The sequence below is a fragment of the Hypanus sabinus genome (genome assembly GCF_030144855.1).
Source record: "Hypanus sabinus isolate sHypSab1 chromosome Y unlocalized genomic scaffold, sHypSab1.hap1 SUPER_Y_unloc_8, whole genome shotgun sequence".
Taxonomy (NCBI): Eukaryota; Metazoa; Chordata; class Chondrichthyes; order Myliobatiformes; family Dasyatidae; genus Hypanus; species Hypanus sabinus.
Genome location: NW_026779038.1, coordinates 455,349 through 476,954, shown reverse-complemented (window position 1 = coordinate 476,954; position 21,606 = coordinate 455,349). Strand labels below are relative to the sequence as shown.

General features: G+C 42.0%; 1 protein-coding gene across 2 annotated transcripts in view; it reads left to right on the top strand.

Moving 5' to 3' along the window:
- The window catches only part of LOC132386033 (citrate synthase, mitochondrial), a 40,144-nt gene that overhangs the window by 2,502 nt on the left and 16,036 nt on the right, over positions 1-21,606 (top strand). Inside the window, exons 1-5 of one of the 2 annotated variants that reach the window (XM_059958317.1) lie at positions 3,314-3,476; positions 3,982-4,029; positions 7,326-7,433; positions 8,524-8,589; positions 9,263-9,394. In XM_059958317.1, the coding sequence (XP_059814300.1) occupies positions 4,027-4,029; positions 7,326-7,433; positions 8,524-8,589; positions 9,263-9,394 (309 nt within the window). In that variant the 5' untranslated portion in view covers positions 3,314-3,476; positions 3,982-4,026. Of the gene's footprint in view, positions 1-3,313; positions 3,477-3,981; positions 4,030-7,325; positions 7,434-8,523; positions 8,590-9,262; positions 9,395-21,606 lie in introns of those variants that run through there. The other variant, XM_059958316.1, reaches the window with a different exon arrangement.

The window sequence follows — 21,606 nt, the reverse complement described above, 5'->3', positions numbered from 1 at the left end:
GCCTGCTTCCTCTAGTATTTAGTGTGTGTTTAGATTTACAGCATCTGCAGATTTTCTCTTGTTTGTGACTCTTCAATGTGAGCTGATTTTGTTGAAAGTTCCTGCCTCTCCTTAGGAGCTCTATGTTATCTGTATCTGTTGCATTTCAGTACTGGCCATCTTCAGGTGAAGAGTCTTGACTCTCTGTTCCCGCCTCCCCCCCCCCCCCCCCCCAACAGGGCTATAGACTTGTTGAGTTTGTCCAGTGTGTTGTCAGATGGCATGTTGCCGGTCATCCAACTTGATTTACATTGTATGAGACAGAATGGATGGCTTTGCATAAGCTAGTTGTACAAAGCTAGGTGAAAGTTCTCATCTTAAGGTGGTACAGGTTCCTGTTGTGACTGCACAGCTTTGCTCAGTGGTTAAGCGGTGTTTCTAACTTGGTTCATTTCTTGCAACCTTAAGTACATCATAAAGTCATAGCCCTACAGTATGGAAACCATCCCTATGGCCTATGAAGTCCATGCTGTCTGTCAGCTACTCATTTACACAGATCCATTCCATTTCTCCTGTATTCCCGTTTACTTCCCATTTGAAGTAAATTTATTATGATAGTATATATTCGTCACCATATACAATTCTAAGATTTATTTTAGAGTTGTACTTAATAAATGGGCATAATAAATCTGTAATAGGATAATAACTATAACATGATCAGTGAAAGACCATGCAAACTTGAATGTTCAAACAGTGTGTAAAAGTCAATAAACTGCAAATACAAAAAAAATACAGAAATAATAATAATAAATAAATAAATATGGAAAACCTAAGATAAAGAGAACTTGAAAGTAAGTTCATAAGTTTTGGGAACAATTCAGTGAAAGTGAATTGGATTGAAGTTACCCCTTTTTTTCCCCAAGAGTTTGATGATTGAGGGGTAATAACTGTCCTGAATCTGGTGGTATGAGTCCTGGTAGCAGTGAAAAGAGAGCATTTCCTGGGTGGTACACTGATAATGGATGCTATTTTCCTGTGACAATACTCCATGTAGATATGCTCAGTGGTGGGGAGGTCTTTACCTGTGACGGTTGTATTGGCTACTTTTGTAGGGTTTCCGTTCAAGGATCTCCATACTGAGCTGTGTATCCATACCAAGCTGTGATGCAGCCAGTCTATTTACCCCTACTATACATCTATAGAAGTTTGTTACAGTTTTGGGTGTCATGCCAAATAAAAATCTTATCCCTCAGTTATACACAGCAAAGGTTAAATACAGCAACTGATTAACTTACCAATGTGTTATTGGAAAGGGGGGGGGGAATCTAAGCACTAAGGAAAATTCCACCCATTCGCAAGAATTTGTACACTCCACACAAACAGTGCTGAAGTTTCAAGATTTTCAGAAGATTAACTTGTAGGTGAGTTAATAGTAAACAAAGCAAATTCAATGTTTTCATTTTCAGAGGCCTAAAATTTAAATACAAGGATGTAATACTGAGATTTTATAAGGGTTTACAGAAACAAAAGGGTTAATAATGAGGTGTCTTTGATAGCTTTGGGCATCTACTTGCTGGAATTTAGAAGAAGGAGGAGGATCTTATTGAAATTTATTGAAATTGAAAGACTTAGGTAGAGTGTAGAGTAGTGATCACCAACCTTTTTAAGTCCAAGATCCCCTACCTTGACCTCAGTGAAAGGCAAGATCGACCCACTAAATCGTTTAGAGAGAAAAAACAGCTCAGATTGTACTTTCAACTTGAGGCCTTTTATTTGGGCTAATTGTATTTGAATTACTTAAAATGCTTTTATCAAACTTTCAAATTAATTCACTGTAACTAGCATATCAAACATGCCATAGCTGTCTTGCTTTAAGAATATTACAATACTTAATATCTTTATTTCTAAGTTTAGTTATTTAATTTTATTTCAACAAGAAAAATAAATGAATAAAAATTGGCTGTTGCACTCAGTGTGATGACTAGTGCTGAACATTTTCTGCTAGTTCCCTGAAATTTGGCTCATAACTACAGACATCCAGTCTGAGACAGTCTGTGAGGTGTAAGACAGTAAGACAGCTCCTGTACTTAGATTTAATAATTTTCATCTGTGAAAATGCAGTTTCACACAGATAAGTTGACCCGAAGTAGGCACTGACTTTGGGTGGGTGTGGACACCGCCACGTGATTTTGTGATGCACTAGGCAAGGCACCCGGAGTCTGAATTCCAGAGAGTATACTCCCAGGCAACTGAATCTCTCTCCTCATTAATGAATCCCTTCATCCCTGAAATCAATTTGGTGAACCTCCTCTGTACTGCCTCCAAGGCCAGTATATCCTTCCTCAAATAAGGAGACCAGAACTACGCACAGTAATCCAGATGCAGCCTCAGCAGTACCCTGTATAGTTGCAGTATGACCTTGCTGTTCTTGAATTCAGTCCCTCTAGCAATGAAGGCCAACATTCCGTTTCTGGGCCCGAAACGTCGTCAGTGCTTCTCCCTGTAGATGCTGCCTGGCCTGTTGTGTTCCACCAGCATTTTGTGTGTGTTGTTTTGGTTTTGATGTTGTTTTTGTTTTTAAAATCATTAAAAACAGTCTCTGCGGTCATTACCTCCTTGAATAAATCGTCATCTGTAAAAGGATTCTTGTGTTTAGCCAAGAGGTGACTTACATGAAATGATGCTTCAATAGCAGCTTTATTTTGAATAGTATGTTTTGTGAAAAACGATTGCTGCCCTTCAACCCCGATTTCAGCTCCTCAACTTTCCTGGCGCGGATTGCACTCTTTGGGGTGGTTGGTGATGTGATTCCCTCTTATAGTCAGTGCTTGTGTTTGGTGGCACAACAGACATACACACTTGTCTTTCACCAAGGTAAATAGAAATTCCTCTTCCCATTCTGGGTGGAATTTGTACGTTTTCACTTTCTTTCGTGAAGTCTCCACCATGCTAGCTAGCTACCTTGCAGGATATTACCAGCGAGTGCCGTATATTGATGTTTGCCACAGTCTGTACTCTTAACTAATCTAATTGGTCACTTTGATGCAGCACAAGCTACGCTTAAATCATACAACAGCTAAATTGAGAGAGCGAGGGACGCTAACTTTTCAGTAAAAAGTAAAATTAATGCTGATTATTAACATACTATTGGAAATGCTAAACATGAATACACAGGAGCAAAGGCAAAAAATTTGAAAGAAAGGAAGAGAAGTACAACTGATCAAACTTTTCCATAAATGGTGTAATATAAATAGCGGCATAATAGAGTCAAAACCCATGATAGATTAAAGTTAAGTCATGAATGCATAAGTGAGTCATTTTTACCACACGTGTTTTCTTTTGCTATTGGACAGTTTGCCCGTTTGTTGGTTTACGTTTAACATAAGCGAAGCTCTCCCACGCTCCATGGAAACTTGACAGACAACAGCATGACGTCAGAAGATGCTGACACTGGGAATGGAGAAAGAGAAACACAATAACAGGGAAAGCGACTAAGTGTGGGTTAAAAGCAATGTACATATGCGCTCTAGGGGTAAAATTTGCTTTTGTATCAAAAGGTTTATCAGGAATAATGTATTCGTGTGTTTATTTTTCTTTTTTTTCGGGATCTACTAGTAAAGTCTCAGTGATCGACTGGTTGGCAATCACTAGTGCAGGGGATATCACAAATAATATGAGAGTCTAGGACCAGAGGGCACAGACTCAAATTAGAAGGGCATCTAGAACAGAGATGATGAAGAATTTTATTTAGCCAGAGGATAGAGAACTTAGGAATTCATTGCTACAGACAGCTTTGGTGGCAAAGTTTGTTATGTTTAAAGCAGAGTGTACTACTAGGTTCTTGATTATTAAGGGCATCATAGGAGAAGGCTGGAGAGTGGGATTGAGAGGGAAAATAAGCCATTATAGATTAGCAGAGCAGATTCGATGGGCCAAATGATCTAATTAAACTTCTGTGTCATATGATCTACTCAAAGAATGCTTTTCTTTGCTTTTAAATAGATTACAGCGTGCACTGTATTTTCCTTTTGGAGAGCAAGTTCCTCAATGGTAAGTGGATGGCTGCTGTCCTCAATTTGTTGTACCTTTGTTGCCATTGATCTGTTTTCTAATGTCACTCACATGTTTTCACGTCCACTTGGTTCTGTGCTTGGGGTTCCTGAAAGGCATCCTTCCCTTGTCAACTCACTCTTTTGCTGCAGAATCCAGCTCCTCTTGTGTCCCCATTTCCACTTCAAAATCTCTTGAATTGCTGATCAGCCAGTAGCAGTTTTAACTTTAGCACTGCGTACAACATGCTGGAGGAACTCAGCAGGTCGGGCAGCATCCCTGGAAACAAACAGTCAACGTTTTGGGCCGAGACCCTTCATCAAGACACAGTGTACTTTTTGTTAACTTTAGCACTTCTTGTTGAATCCTACCCCCACTGAATGCACTGCCCTCCACTCTCTCTGCACCAATTCAAAACTTACCATCAATCGCACAGATAAAGGGGAATCCTGTATAGTGTGTTGCATTGACCACCTTGTTGTGGCAAGTCTCAGACACCTCCTCATACATGCCCCTTGAAGGGAACCCACCCCGGATCATCGGAAAATTGTCTCCAACACCATTACTGGTGTCATTAATTCTGGAGAACTCCCATCCACTGACACCAAACTCGTCGTTCCCTTATCCCTTACTGCACTGTTTTACCTCCACCTAAGATCTACATTCTGAGTAGGCCTCTCCTGCCCCACTGAACTTGTCTTTGTATCTTGATTCCATGATAAACAACACCCCCTTCTATTTAGTCTCTTCCATGACATCCATGACACTTCTCATGCCCTCGATCTCAATAATTTCCAATTCCCTGGCCCTAACCGCCTCATCTTCACCATGGATGTACAGTCCCTATACACTTCTATCCATTCACCATCAAGAAGGCCTTAAAGATCTCTGCTTTTTTTCTTGACAAAAGAACCAATCAGTTCCCTTCTTCCACACCCCCCCCCCCTCCATCTGGCAGCAGCACCAGTCCTCACCCTGAACTATTTTTCCTTTGGCTCCTCCCACCTAATTCAAACCTGAGCTATCGTCATTTGAATGGGCCCCTGTTAATGTCCTCCTTTTCATTGGCGATTGAGAACAGTATGTTTGAAGCCTTTCCCTGTTATATTCCACAACTCTTTCTCCACTGCATGAATACTGCATTGACACTGCCTCATGCACTAACACTGAGCTTGTCAATTTCAGCAATTTTACCTCTTCCTTTAACTTCCAGCCTGTTTAAATTTGCTTCATCCTTCTTTGATTCCTCGCTCTCCTATTTCAATCTCTCTGGCTCCATCTCTGGAGGCAAACTGCCAACTGACAGGTTTTATAAACCTACTGATGCCCATTGTTATAGCAACTATACCTCTTCCTACTGTCTGCAGTAAAAATGCTATTCTCTTTTCTCAGTTCCTTTGCTCCCCCACTTCTGTTGTCATGATGCAGCCTTCCTTTCCAGGACGTCAGAGATGTCTTTCTTTAAGGAACAGAGTTTCCCTCCTTCCACTGTTGATGCTAACTTGACTCACATCTTTTCCATTTCCCAGTCATCCTGCTTACCTCATCTTCCCAGTGCCTTGATGGAGATATAGACCCCCTTGTCCATACCTACCATCAGCCTCCACATCCAACACCTTATCCTCTACAACTTCCACCATCTCATAGGATCCTACCACTAAGCATATCTTTATCTCACCATCCCTCCTGGCAGGGATTGTTCCCTCATGATTCCCCAGTCCATTTATCCCTCCCCACTGATCTGTGTCCCACATGTAGCCTAAGCGCTACAACTGCCTATTCACTGCCCCCCTTGCATTCTTTCAGGGCTCCAGGCAGTCCTCCAAGGTGAGGTAAAACTTCAATTGTATATCTGCTTGGGTAGTCTATTATGTGCAGTCCTCCCAATTCTGCCTCGTATATATTTGTGACCCCCTTCATAACTAGGGGGACTGCTTCATTAAGTACCTCTGCACCATCTGCCATAAGCAGACTTTCCTGCAGGCCGAACATTTTAATTCCCATTCTGACATGTTGATCTATGCCCTCCTTCTGTGCCAAGATGAGCCCACCATTAGGGTGGAGGATCAACACCTTATATTCTATCTGGGTAGCCTCCAACCTGATGGCATGAATATCAAATGCTTCTTCTGGTAAACAAATTCATCCCCCACTCTATTACCCACTTTGACTTTACACTTCTCACCTGCCTATTACTGTCCTCGGGATCCCCTCTTCCTTCCCTCCCTCCCATGGTCCAATCTCCTTTCCTATCAGTTCTTTTCTTCTCCAGCCCTTGACTTTCCCCAGCCACCTGGCTTCACCTGTCACCTTCCTGCTCCCTCTTCTCCACCCACCTTTTTTTATACTAACATCCTCCCCCTTCACTCTCAGTCCTGTAGAAGGGTCTCGGCCTGAAACATTGATATAATTAATTTCCATAGATGCTGCCTAATGTGCAGAGTCCTGCTGCAGTTTATGTGTGTTTCCCTGTTCTCCATCCAGCCTTCAAAAATACCTTTATCACATTTTGTTGGCTCTTCTCACCCTTCTACCTACTTTGCCTTTGTGGCCTGCTCATCACCACTGGTTCTCCACCTCCTTCCCTTTAATCCATGATGCACTTCCTTTCTAATAAATTTCTTCTTTGGCTCTTTTCCTCTTTAAACTATCACCTCTTAGCTTCTCAAATCATCCCCCTCTACCATCCATTCCCCCCCCCCCCCCCCCCCACCTGGTAGCTTTTATTAATTTCTCCCACCTCCTTATTCTGGCTTCTAATCACTTTCTTTGCAGTCCTGATGTAGGGCTCAGCCCAAATTAATTAATTTTATCCTCCATGGGTGCTGAATTCTTCCAGCACTGTGGATGAAGCTCTCCCCTCAACTTTCTTTATAAAGATTATATTGTCGCCACTCCTTTAGTTAAAATGAAAGGTCTGATCTTGAAATATTGACAGACTGTTCCCTTTTCACCTTCTGAGTTTTCCCAGCATCTTGTGGGGATGCATTTTCCAGCATCTATTGTCCAACATATAGATGTGCTCAGAGCTCAAGTTGCCTCCCGATATCTGTGATGGCAGAGTTTGTGCAAGTAAATTTTCTTTTGGTGGAGGAATGGTGGTGTGCATGAGAGTAATAAAATATCAAATGGCCTGTTCAGTTTACATTGTAATACAAGGCTATACGTCTTGAAGGAGCCATGTCCCGGAGTCACTTTTGCCCGGCAAGGAGCATGGACATATGAAGTAGTTTCAAAATTGAAAGTGACTAGTTACAGCCCTCTGTGTAGTATTGAACAATCACTTCTCTTTCTAGAATCTGAAGGAAGTTCTTGCTGACCTTATCCCCAAGGAACAGTCCAGGATCAAGGCGTTCAAACAGCAGCATGGCAAAACAATCATCGGGCAGATTAGCATTGACATGGTAGGAATGTATCTACTGGCAATTTATTGTGGGGGAGGTGTTGGATTAGGGTGGTGGCAAGTTGTATGTTGGCCTGTTGACTCATAAGTAGTGACCATCTCTTCCAAGTTTATGCTTCCCTTGCTGCTAAAGCATGAATTCTGGGGGATTTGCTGTTAAATATGGTCACAGAGTGGGACAGTGCAGAAATAGGTCCTTCAGTACAACATGTCTATATAAGTCTCTTCTACCCTAATCCTCTTTGCCCCCCATTAGTATCATATCTTGCAGACCTCGCATGTATGTATCTGTCTAAGTGCCCTTTAAGTGCAGTTTAATCACCTTCTGTGGCTACACTGAGATATAACTCATTCTCTGTGTTTGGAAAACCGTATCTCTTACATACTCTTTAACTATCCCTTGCTTCCAATCGTGCTCTCTTGTTTTTGGTAAACCATATCTGTGCCTCATGTCCTTCACTTCAGGGAAAACAAGTACACCATATCCAGTAAATGAAGTTCTTAAATCGTGAAACATCTTGGTGAATCTCCCTTGTACCCTCTCCAGTACAACACATCCTGTAGTTCAGTGACCAGAATTGCATACAATACTCAAGGTGTGGTCTAACCATTGCAATGTAACCTCCCAACTGTACCCTGACACTGTGCATTCCTTCATGTCCTACCACTTACACCTTTTTTGACTTTACAGCAATCGCTTTTCCCATCTGTCCAGTTCTACTTTGTCTTCCAACTTGCTCTATAATTCTGCTGTGAACTTAGACAACCTTCCTCACCAAACACACAAAATTTAATGGATCTGACTATAAGTGGGTCAGAGGCTTGCTACAGTGTGCCAGGTGACTTTCTCCTTTCTTGTGAGGATTGCTCTTAAGGGATTTGGACATTATATATGTTAAGATGTAAGAAGGACCAACTAAAGCTATATAGTTTAAAGGGAAACTATTCTACAGTAGAGAGATTAGGGAACCATCAGACAGTTTCCCTGTAAAGCAAACTGCTTCCCACAACCATAATGGGTCTTTGTGGGGTGGGATGGAGCTGAGAGGCCAAAGAATCTCTAATTGATGGATAACATTACTGTCCTTCAGGTGTATGGTGGCATGAGAGGAATGAAGGGCTTGGTGTACGAGACATCAGTACTGGATCCGGAGGAGGTATGTAGGTGTATAGGTTTTAATTGGGATCCAATGGGAAACATGAAGGTGTGATTCTGCCCGCCTGTACCAATTCATTAGATGGCAGCTGCTGCTCAACATGTCAAAAGCCTTTGCTGTGGTATTCTGGCAATATCCATAGTCAGGTCCCATTCCTAGCTTCCCTTCCCTCCTCCCTCCACCCACCTCTCCATTGTCCATTACTTTTAACTAAACATCCCTCTTCAGATTCCCTATCATGGTTCCAATGCTGGAGTTTCGATGTGTCTATACATGTACACACACCTTTCTACAGTACGTAAACATGTATCCTGCTTAGTCCTATGAGCATGGACATTATTCTTGCTAGTTTGTCTACAATACACTAAGACATACCTCTTCAGGGACACTATACTTGCTCACTTACTCTGCACTCTCCACTGTACGTAGATACACGTTCTTACAGGAGTACTTCCCATTCACACTATACTTGCTGAATTGCTCTGCTATCTACAGTATTCGTCTTAGAGGAACGCTGCTCTGGAACTACACACTGTACTTGCTCTTTCACTCTGAGCTCTCCACAATACTGACATAAACCTCTTACAGGATCATTTTCTTTGCTCCCTGCTCTGCGCTCCCTTCAGCATGCATACTGACAGATGGAGAGTGAATTTGTAACCCTCTCTGCTAGGGCATTCGTTTCCGTGGCTACAGCATCCCTGAGTGCCAGAAGCTTCTGACCAAAGCTGCAGGAGGAGAGGAGCCCCTTCCTGAAGGCCTGTTCTGGTTGCTCATGACTGGAGAGATCCCCACAAAGGAACAGGTAACAGATTTGTGAGGAGGTTTGCTCTGCTGAATGTGGGGTGGGTTCCAGGATCGCAGTCAATTGGGTCAATTGTCACATGCATAAGTATGCACAGGTACAAAGAGTAACTTACATCCAGCAGTATCATGAGCACATAATGTTTCAATAGCAGTATTCACAAGAAAACATAAACATTAATTATACACAGTATTTACAATAAAGAAAAAAATTAGAAGACAAAATGAATTGTCTTGCAGTGATGATGGTGTTGCTTTACTGAAGTAGTGATTAGGATTGTCAATTGGTTCAAAAATTGGTTGGAAAGTAGGTGTTTCTGAACCTGATGGTGTGGTATTTTATGCATCCTGCTTCCCAAATGGTAGCTACAAGGGAATTTTAAATGTACGTTCTAAATGCAGGGATAATAAAGTAATTCAGGCTATTCCTACAGAAGGTGGTGAATGCTGCCCAGCATGACATAGTTTCATACAAACTGTTCCATACACAATGAGGCTGTGTCTGGACAGGTCAGAATGCTGTCCAACGTCATCAAGGAATGTATGAAAGTTCACTGGCATCATTCGCTGAATTTGACATGGGAGTATGTTTTGAGCTATGATGTTTTAAATGTGGGGACAGTTGCTGACTGCCAACACTCCCCCTATGTTGAAAGGTTTTTTTAATTGAAAACAAACAGGGAACTAAAAAAGTCAGCAAGAAGGAAAATTTGGATTACAAAGATAAGCTCGCCAATAATATTAAAGATGATACCAAAAGTTCCATCAGATATAGAAAGTGTAAAACTGGGGCAAAAGTAAATACTGGACTGCTGGAAAATGATACTGGCAAGGTAGTAATGGAGGACAAGGACATTGGAGATGAACTGAAGAAGTAATTTGCAGCAATCTGCACTGTGAAAGACACTAGCAGTTTACTAGAAGTTCCAAATGTCGGGCAGAATGTGTGGTTATCATAACAAAGGAGAAAGTTCTTGTGAAACTGAAAGGTCTGAGATTAGGAAAGTCACCTGGACCAGATGATATACACCCCAGGGTTCAATAGGAGATGGTTGAAGAAATTGTGGAGGCATTTGTAATAATCCTTGAAGGATCGTTAGATTCTGGAATAGTTCTGAAAAACTGGAAAATTACAAATGTCACTCCACCTTTCATAAAGGGAGAGAGTCAGAAGAAAAAGATGTTATACATCAATTAGACTGAACTCAGTGGTTGAGAAAATGTGGTTCATTGTTAAGAATGTGCCTTTGGGGTACATGGAGACACATGATAAAATAATCTATGTCAGTATGGTTTCCTCAAGGGAAAATCTTGCCTGACAAATCTGTTAGAATTCTTTAAGGAAGTAACAGGCAGGATAGAGAATAAGGATCTAATGCTTTCAGGCTTCCAGACAAATGCAGGTATCGATTTTAACCAACATTTCAGTGACTTATTCTACCATCTTCATCAGGGATGATGCCTAGCCATGGCTAGACCGTTGCTATATATACCCCTGTTGTCCATCTCTCCTGATTGGTTAATCCTCACCCAATCAGGTTTCTGCTGTCTCACCTTGTTTACTTAGAGTGAGAGTTTCCGCTTTCTTAAAAATACTTTCCCCCTAGTTTTATTTCAATGGCTTTCTTACTAGGCTGTCCCAAAACCCATTGGTGCAGCACTGTAGTTTTGTGTTGTTGAAGTCAATGTTCTGCTGCTGCCAGTATTTCTTCAAGTAGGATAGAGCACGGAGAACTGGTGGATGTTGTGTGCTTGGATGTTCAAAGGCCTTTGACAAAGTGGCATTGATGAGGCCACTTCACAGATTAAGAGCCCATTGTATTTCAGGAAAGATACCAACATGCATAAAGCACTGGCTGATTGGCAGGAAGCAAAGAGTGGAAATAAAAGGAGCCTTTTCTGGTTTGCTGCTGGTAATTATTGGTTTTCCACAGGGATCTATGTTGGGACTGGTTCATTTTGTATTATATGTCAATGATAATATGAATGTGGGGGAGGAGCAGGTAATTTTGGGGAAGCAGAGATGCTACAAAAAGACTCAGATGATTAGGAGAATGGGCAAAGAAGTAGCAGATGGAATATACTGTTTGGTCATGAACTTCGGTAGAAGAAATAGAAGACTATACTATTTTCTAAATGGAGAGAAAATTCAAAAATCTGAGGTGAAAAGGGACTTGAGAATCCTCATGCAGGATTCCTTAAAAATTAATTTGCAGGTTGAATCAGTGGTGAAGAAGGCAACTACGATGTTGGCCTTCATTTTGACAGGACTAGAATATAATTGCAGGGATACTGTTCAGAATTAATAAAGCACTGGTGAGGATGCACTTGGAGTATTGACAGCAGTTTTGAGAGCCTTATCTTACAAAGGGTATCTGACTTTGGAGACGGTTCAAAGGAAACCAGGGAGGGTTCAAGGAGATTCACGAAAATGATTCCAGGATTGAAAGGCTTGTCATATGAGGAGCATATAATGAAATGGTTCTAGGCTTCTACTCACTGAAATTCAAGAAGAATGAGAAGTGATCTCATTGAAACCTTTCAAATGATAGAGTGTGTGTAGAGAGGATGCCTCCTATGATGAGAGAGTCTAAGATTAAAGGGCACAGCCTCAGAATAAGGGGGTGTCTATTTAAAATGGAGATGGGAAGGAATTTCTTTAGCCAGAAAGTTGTGAATCTGTGGAATTAATTGTCATAGGCTGCTGTGGAGGCAATGTTTTTATGTCTATTTAAGATTGATGGATTCTTGATTAGTCAGGTCATGAAGGTTACAGGGAGAGGGCAGGAAATTAGGGCTGAGAATAAAAATGGATCAGCCATGATGAAATGGCGGAGTGGATTGATGGGCCAAATGGTCTAATTCTTGTCTGTATGGTCCAACACATAAAGCTGAAGCTATAAGCAATGATGAGGCTGTGGTTGTCTTCACTGTAATAGAAGTGGCTGAGGGAAGACCAATGACGGTGTTAAAATAGATCTAATCTTTTTGAAAGAGGGATGGGTTATTAAAAGCAATTAGTCCTATCCAGAGGTATCATGATTTGGTATGACATCTGCTTTTCCCCGACTGTAAGAAACTTCAGAGACTTATGGATGCAGCTCAGCACATCATGGGAACCAGCCTCTCCTCAATGGAAGAGTGTGCATGGAACCGGAGGAAATAGCAGTGGTACTTAATGAATACTTTGCTTCAGTATTCACTATGGAAAAGGATCTTGGTGATTGTAATGATAACTTGCAGTGGATTGTAAAGCTTGAGCATGTAGACATTAAGAAAGAGGATGTGCTGGAGCTTTTGGAAAGCATCAAGTTGAATAAGTCACCGGGACCAGATGAGATGTACCCCAGGCTGATGTGGGAGGTGAAGGAAGGAGATTGCTAAGCCTCTGGCAATGATTTTTGCATCATCAATTGGGACGGGAGAGGTTCCAGAGGATTGGAGGGTTGCAGATGTTGTTCCCTTATTCAAGAAAGATTATAGATTAGTGAGTTTTACTTCAGTGGTTGGTAAGTTGATGGAGAAGATCCTGAGAGGTAGGATTTATGAATATTTGGAGAGGTATAATATAATTAGGAATAGTCAGCATGGCTTTGTCAAAGGCAGGTTGTGCCTTACAAGCCTGATTGAATTTTTTGAGGATTTGACTAAACACATTGATGAAGGTAGAGCTGTAGATGTGGTGTATGTGGATTTTAGCAAGGCATTTGATAAGATACACCATGTCAGGCTTATTGAGAAAGTAAGGAGGCATGGGATCCAAGGGGACATTGCTTTGTGGATCCAGAACTGCCTTTCCCACAGAAGGCAAAGAGTGGTTATAGACAGATCATATTCTGCTGGTGACCAGTGGAGTGCCTCAGGGATCTGATCTGGGACTCCTACTCTTTGTGATCTTTATAAATGACCTGGATGAGGAAATGGACGGATGGGTTAGCAAGTTTGCTGATGACACAACAGTTGGGGGTGTTGTGGATAGTGTGGAAGGCTGTCAGAGGTTACAACGGGACATTGAGGAGTTCCGGTGACATCATCGTCGAGAATGGCAGCTTAAGTCACTAGCTCCTCCAGAAAAACACATATTAAACCCCGTTAACCCATCAAATATAATAATATAATATTTTTCTAAAAATATTTGAACTGAAAAGAGGGGCAAGAATGGGGAAAAGGAATGGAAATAACAAAAGTGACACTGTGGAGCCTGCGTCCGAGAGGAGTGCAGCGAGCGGCTCTCCTACCCGATCACGTGCTAGCGAGGCGGCCGCTGGGCCTCGTTCAGGCGAAACGGCAAATGTCTTTGAAATCCAGAAAGAAATAAAGCAGCAGGTCCGTGATATTAAGTCAGAGCTCATCAGCGTCAATCAAAAAATAGCGGTGGCAGAGACTCACATTGGGAAGGTGGAAGATCGCGTTCAAAACGTGGAACAGATACTGAGCAAGACAATAAAAATATTACACCATCAAGAAGGTGAACTGCTTGATCTGGAGGGAAGATTACGAGGGAAAAATATAAGAATCTTCAACATTCCTGAAGGAGCGGAGGGCTCGTCTATTACGAAGTTTGTTGGAAAGTTACTGCGGGACGCGCTGGATCTTCCCTCGGATATGGAGCTGGAAATCGAAAGAGCCCACCATGCGTTAGTCCCAAAACTTGCCCAGGATAGAAAGCCACAGTCAATAATAATTAAATTCCTTCAGTACAGCACCAAGGCGGAGATTCTACAAAGGACCTGGGGTAGGAAGAGAGTGTTTTTAGACGATAAATTAATATACTTCGACCAAGATTACCCCCCGCGGTCCTCCAGAAACGCAAAGAATACTCTGAAGTAAAGCGAGTACTAAAGCAAAAAAAAGATTAGATTTCAAACTCTGTGCCCTGCTAAACTTGGAGTGTTTTATGACAACGGGACGTGGTTATACCAGACAGTGGAAGAGGCGACTACAGACATGAAGGCCAAAGGCGACTACAGACATGTCAGCATGACCAAAACGAGGGAAAGCCTGACTGAGGAATTATCCCGCTCCACTTGGGAAGTAGTGCGAGAATCGAGAAGGCAGGAGACGGGAGGAGGCCGAGAGAAGTATATCGGGAAGAGACCGGGAGTTTCCCAAAGACAGTCCTCACCCCCTCCAGAAGAGCCATAAGGTTTGGCTAACTTTAAAAATGTTGAGAAGCTAAACAGAAGCAAAAGTAGACGGTGATATACCTATCTCGAGAAATACTTATTATAATGTGGATTTTATATTACTTAGTTGTTGTTCTTTATTTCCTCACTTATTCCTTTCTCCCCCACCAAAATGAGAATATATATGTGTGTCTATATATATATATAGATAGATATGTTTTTGTGTGTGTGTATACATATATAGGAGGAGTACACTGGGAAATCTTTTCTGTGTAATGGATTTGTTCACTGACTTTTATGAATACTGCAATGGGGGCCCTCAACTCACAAGTAGGAGGGGTTATTCCCCCACAGCTAGACATTTCCTCTAGCTCAACGCAGGGTCATCTACCAGAGACCTCAGCCTTGGAATCACACATTCGTTGCCATTTTTGTTATTATTTGCATTTCTTGGTTCTTAATTGTTCAGGGAGTAGATCGATTAAGTTTTATTCTAATTTCAATGATACATTGACAGATAAATACAGATGGCTAAAGACAAGGTAAAATTCATTTCTTTTTATGTCAATGGGCTATTAAATCCAATCAAACGTGAGAGAATTTTATTCAAAATGAAAAAAGAACAAGCCTATGTAGTATATTTACAGGAAACTCATTTAAGTGATAATGAGCATAAAAAACTCAAGAGAATGGGCGTCACTAATCTGTTTTTCTTCTCATATAAGTTAGGACATAGGAGAGGGGTTACTATTCTTATCTCAAGTAAGCTAAGTTTTGAAAAAGTATTCAAAATGGGAGATAAAGAGGGCCGATATATTCTGGTAAGGGGTAATATAGACAGCAATTCAGTTATTCTGTTGTATACATACACACCCCCTGGGAAGTGATATTGGTTTCTTTCAGAAAATTACTGATATTATGGTAACGGGAACAGAAGGTCTCCTGATATGTGGGGGAGACTTAAATTTACAATTACAACCAAACTTAGACTCTTCCAATAGATAAACCTATGTAACAAAATCTTTACATAAGAAAGTTAATACACTTTTTGAGGATGTTGGTTTAATTGATATATGGAGGGACCTTTTCCTGACAGAAGGGATTACACTCATTATTCTGCTCCACATTCTGTATATACAAGAATAGACTATTTCATAACATTTGGAAAAGACAAAGACAAAATAAACACCTGTGGAATTGGGACAATAGATGTAAGTGGCTATGCACCTACATATTTATCTGTTGATTTTGACCTACAACTGAAGAATACTATGTGGAAACTAAATTCAAGTCTACTCAATGATCCTTCTTTAAGGAACAAATTAAAAAAGAAATTCGTCTTTACTTAGAATTTAAGTAAGAATTTAAGAGTTTGGCTATGCAAGGAATCAGGAAAAATTTAATGTTTCTGAAACAGAGACTATGAAAGTGGATCGAAATCTATGAAAATACTTTTGTGGAAACTGAAAAAAAAAATAGCAGAAAATACAATTCATAGAATTAGGGACCCAAGAACAAAAACGATAAAAAATAAGCTAAGTGAAATTCAAGAAGCTTTTGAAGTGTTTTACAAAACGCTAAATTCCAAAGTTCCAGGGGGAAGCATAACTCAAATTGACACCTTCTTGAATTCTCTAGTTTTCTATTACCCACTTTAAGCGAAGAATAAAATAGAATGATGACTGCTGACATAACTGAACTGCAATTAGTAGTCTTAAATTAAGCAAGTCACCAGGATCAGATGGGTATATGGCAGAGTGGTAGAAAGAATTTAAAAATGAGTTGATTCCTGTTTTACTCCCCACACTGAACTGGGCTCTAAAAAGGGCACAAATGCCACCCAGTTGGAAAGAAGCGATAATCTCAGCCATACCGAAAGAAGGTAAGGATAAAATGGAATGTGGGTCATTTAGACCAATATCCATTCTTAATCTATAGATTATTTACCTCCATCATGGCCAAACGATTAGAGGAGTTTCTACTTATACTGATACGTAACTATCAGACAGGTTTTATACGACAATGCCAGACTCACAATATACAAAGGACACTTCACATTATGAATCATATACAAAAAAATAAAATCGAAGCAATAGTGATAAGCATGGATGCTGAAATAACATTTGATTCGGTTAATTGGAATTTTCTTTACAGAGTTTTACATAGATTTGGTTTCCAATACACAATTATTAAGGCTATACAGACACTATACAACAATCCTTCTGCTATGATTAAAATCATTATCAAATAGTCTTACCCTAGAAGGGGGCACAAGACAGGGTTGTGCATGGTCACCACTACTCTTCACATTATATCTGGAATCATTAGCTCAATACATCAGACAAAATGAAGATATCAGGGGAATTACTATTAAAGGGTCAGAGCATAAATTGGCTTGTTATGCGGATGACACCTTTATCTATCTAGGGCAACCAACATACTGTTTGCCTAAATTGAACAATATGGTGAATTTATTGTTGCAATCCTTTGAACAATATGGTCAATTATCAGGATACAAGAACAACAAAGATAAAACCCAATTACTTTCATATTACTAAAGCCCACCAAGAGAAATTGAAAGTTGATACCCCTGGACATGGCACACAGAATCTTTCAAATTTTTGGGCACCATTATGCCAAAAGATTTGGCAAAATTATCAATGTACAAACCCCAATTAGCCTGCTCAATGTGGAGTCTTCCAAACCGGTGTTACTTGAATATTCTGTGCACTTTTCAATCTTATTTTAACTCTGTCCCAATTTTGTTGAGTGTGTTGCAGCCATCAAATTCTAAATTTGTGTATATTTACAAAATACAATTGTTGGTCAGTAAAACTATTGAAAATCTTTGTACTTCTGGTAGTTAAATAAAGGTTCATGTGAATTAACGTATCACAGATTTTTGTTTTTATTGCATTTTGGAAAATATCCCAACTTTTCTGGAAATGGGGTTTGTAATTATCAGCTTTTATATAAAAAAATTAAGGAAGATGTGGCAAGATGGAACCTGATTCCTTTTTTCAGTCTCAGTTCAAGGATTGAGTCTATTAAAATGAATATACTGCCCAGACTGTTATATCTCTTTCAGACCCTACCAATAGAGATTAGTCAAAATCAATTCAATGAATGGAACAAGATGTTATCACGGTATATTTGGCAGGGTAAAAGGCCTAGAGTTCGTCTCAAAACTTTGCAATTAGCAAAGGAAAAGAGGGGATGGGGCTTGCCTTCTCTTAGAGATTATTATTTTGCAGCACAGTTGAGAGCTGTGATATGTTGGTGCAACCCATCATATGATGCTCAATGGAAAACATTGAGGAGCGGGTACTTCCCATCCCTATATAAGCAATTTTGGCTGATAACAACCTGCAAAGGTACATAAATACTATTGATAACCCATGGGTGAAATTGACTCTTAAAATATAGAAAACTACTATAAAAGAATATAAACTAGAGGGAGATACTGCAATTCTTAAATGGTGTGCATATGACTCTGATTTTACACCAAATAAATTGGATGCTAGATTTAAGGACTGGACAGCTAAAGGAATAACAGTTCTTTGCAACGTAATGAAAGAAGGAACACTGTTCAATTTTGAAATGCTTAAAGAGAAACACTTAAGAGAAAAACAAGATTTTTATCGGTATATACAGATGCAGCAATATATTAATAAGACGCTTAAAAATGTAACCAAGGCAAATACATGCTTGATAGAGCTCTTTAGAAAAGCATATAATTCAGATAATGGTAGTAGAATCATTTCAAGCATGTATAAGGGGTTGTCAAATCTTAAAACACATTTGACTTCATACATTAAAACAAAATGGGAGAAGGAAGGAGGGATAATTATATCTGAGGAATAATATGGAGGTATCAATGGAAGTGTACCAGTTCACAGAAATGGAGGGGGTTTGGATGGAAAAACTTGATAAGATATTTTATTACACCCTCTCAGAAATCCCATTTGCTGGAGAAATTGTGGAAATCAAAATGCAAATCATTATCATACTTTTTGGGACTGCCCTGTTATCAAAAACTATTGGAGGGGGATACACAATGCCCTACAAGACATCTTTAAATATGAAATAGGCTTAGAGAATAAGACCATATATTTTGGATATATACCTCAAGAATGGTTGAAAAGAGATAAATATTTAATGAATATTTAATGTTAGTGGCTGGTGAAAAGACTCTTACTAGGAAATGGTTATCACAGGAGAGCCCAACTTTAAATACATGCATGGAAATTACAATGGACATTTACAAAATGGAGAAGATAACAGCATCTCTTAATCATAAGCTGGAACAATTTGATTCATACTGGGAAAAATGGTTTAACTACATAATGCCTCATAGGCCTGATTTTATTCTCACAGATCATTGAATCTGTTGCAAAAAAAAGATCACTTCCTACTTGTACATAGTTCTTTCATTTTGCTTGTTTTTTTCTTTCCACTCTTTTCTGTAAGTGTATACCTCAGATAAATACTTTGTGGAAATTTGTGATATATATGATTATATTGTGGCGACCCACTTTCCAGAGCACTTGAACGGGTTCACAAAGCAGCGCGCGCCGGCATTGAGGCCAGTCCCAAAGAGAGCGCCAAGTCTGCTTCACCAACAAAGGGAAAAGCCCGCGCGCAGAACGGGACTGTGAAGGGGAGGGCGGGATCAGGTAGGCTTTAAAGCGAGGACGCGAAGTTTGAATAAACGTCTTTTGTAACTGCAGCTCACCGACTCCATCTCGTTATTGCAGTGCTGTGTGTAGTAACATCTGTTCATGCAGTTTCTTTAAAACTGCCAAGCTTCTGGACGCTGCGACCTCACCTATGGTTCCAGCAAGCAGAAGCCCAATTCCACATTTAGCAGATAACCTCGGATGACACACGTTACTACTACGTGGTGAGCTCCCTCGACCAGGAGACAGCGGCCCAGGTTGATGAGTCCACGCAGATTTCAGCGACCCCCGGAAGGTGGCGGCCCGGGTGGGCGTGCTTTGAAAAGCCAAGAAGGAGAGTGGGGCGGCCGTCGCACAGATCACCAGGCCACGCTCCCAGCAGCAAACCAGACCAGGCCCGGCCACAGAGCCCGCTAACCCCAGAGGCAGGAGTGTGGAGACCAACGAACAATGGTGCTTCTACCACCAGCGGTGGGGCGCAGAAGCCCGCCATTGTCGCCTGCCCTGCAAGTTCCCGGGAAACGACGAGTTATGACACCCGCAATAGAGAACCGGGTCCCACCCTGAGGGCCGCAAACGGCAGCACAGTAAGGACCTACGGCACCCGTACAGTGCGGCTGCAGTTCGGCTCCAGCTGGTTTACGTGGGACTTCACACTGGCCGCCGTAGCCCAACCGCTCCTGGGAGTGGATTTTTTGCCAGCTGACAGCCTACTGGTCGACCTGCCAAGGAAGAGACTGGTCCACGCTGAGACCTTTCAAACGTTCTCCCTGGGTGAAGCCCAGTTGCCGGCCCCACACCTCGACTCCATCACGCTGTCCGACAACAACTTCACCAGAGTCCTGGCAGATTTCCCATCAGTTCTGGCACCGCAGTTCACAGCAGCCATGCCCAGACACGGAGTACAGCACCACATCCCGACACAAGGTCCACCCCTCCACGCCCGTGCTTGAAGGCTTCCCCCGGACAAGCTCCGACTGGCAAAGGAGGAGTTCAAGAGGATGGAGGAATTGGGGATCATACGACGGTCTGACAGCCCATGGGCCTCCCCCCTGCACATGGTGCTCAAAGCAATGGGGCTGGAGACCATGCGGCGACTACTGCAGGCTGAATGAAGCTACAACACCAGACCGCTACCCTGTGCCGCACATTCAGGACTTTGCAGCAGACCTGCACGGCGCACTGATCTTCTCCATCAAATCCCGATGCATCTGGACGACGTCCCCATAATGGCACTCATCACCCCTTTCTGCTTTTTCGAGTTCCTCCGCATGCCATTTGGCCTAAAGAATGCCGCACAGACATTTCAGTGGTTAATGGACACGGTGGGATATGACCTGGACTTCGCTTTCATCTATTTGGACGACATCCTCATAGCCAGCAGCAGACATCAGGAGCATCTGTCCCACCTCCGTCAACTCTACGCCCGACTTAGTGAATACGGCCTGACAATCAGCCTGACCAAGTGCCAGTTCAGGCTCAACACCATCGACTTCCTGGTTCACAGGATCACTACAGACGGGGCAACCCCTCTGCCCGCTAAGGTAGACGCAGTCCGCCATTTCCCCCGACCCACCACGATCAAAGGCCTTCAGGAATTTGTGGATATGGTGAATTTCTACCACCGCTTCCTCCCTTCAGCAGCCCGAATCACATGCCCCCTGTTCGCCCTGATGTCAGGTAAGGGCATTACCTGAGACAAGGAGTCTGCCACCACTTTCATTAAAACCAAAGAAACCTTGGCAAACGCCGTGATGCTAGTGCACCCCAGAATGGAAGTCCCTACTGCCCTCACAGTGGACGTATCTAACACGGCAGTCGGTGGAGTGCTGGAACAACTCATCGAGGGTCGCTGGGAACCCCTGGCATTTTTCAGCAAACACCTTCAACCACCCGAGCTCAAATACTGTGCTTTCGACCGGGAACTGTTGCGCTATACCTGTCAATCCAGCATTTCAGGTACTTCTTAGAAGGTAGGCCCTTCACCGTGTTAACGGACCACAAACCGTTTACCTTTGCGTTCATGAAAGCATCCGACCCCTGGTCATCCCACCAGCAGCGACATCTGTCCTACATCTCCAACTACATGATGGATGTCCGGCATGTCTCGGGAAAGGACAATGTCGTGGTGAACGCCCTCTAACATCCAAGCCCTGTCCCAGGGGGTAGGCTATGAAGCACTGGCAGAGGCACAGCAGACAGACGAGGAGATCCCTAGTTACAGAACTGCAGTCTCTGGTTTGCAGCTCCAGGACCTCCCCATAGACCAAGGTGAAAGGACCCTACTCTGTGACGTCGCCACCGGCCAGCCCCGTCCCGTCGTCCCAGCACCTTGGCGGCGGCAGGTTTTCAACTCCATTCATAACTTGTCGCACCCCTCCATCAGGACAACCGTCCGGATGGTAGCC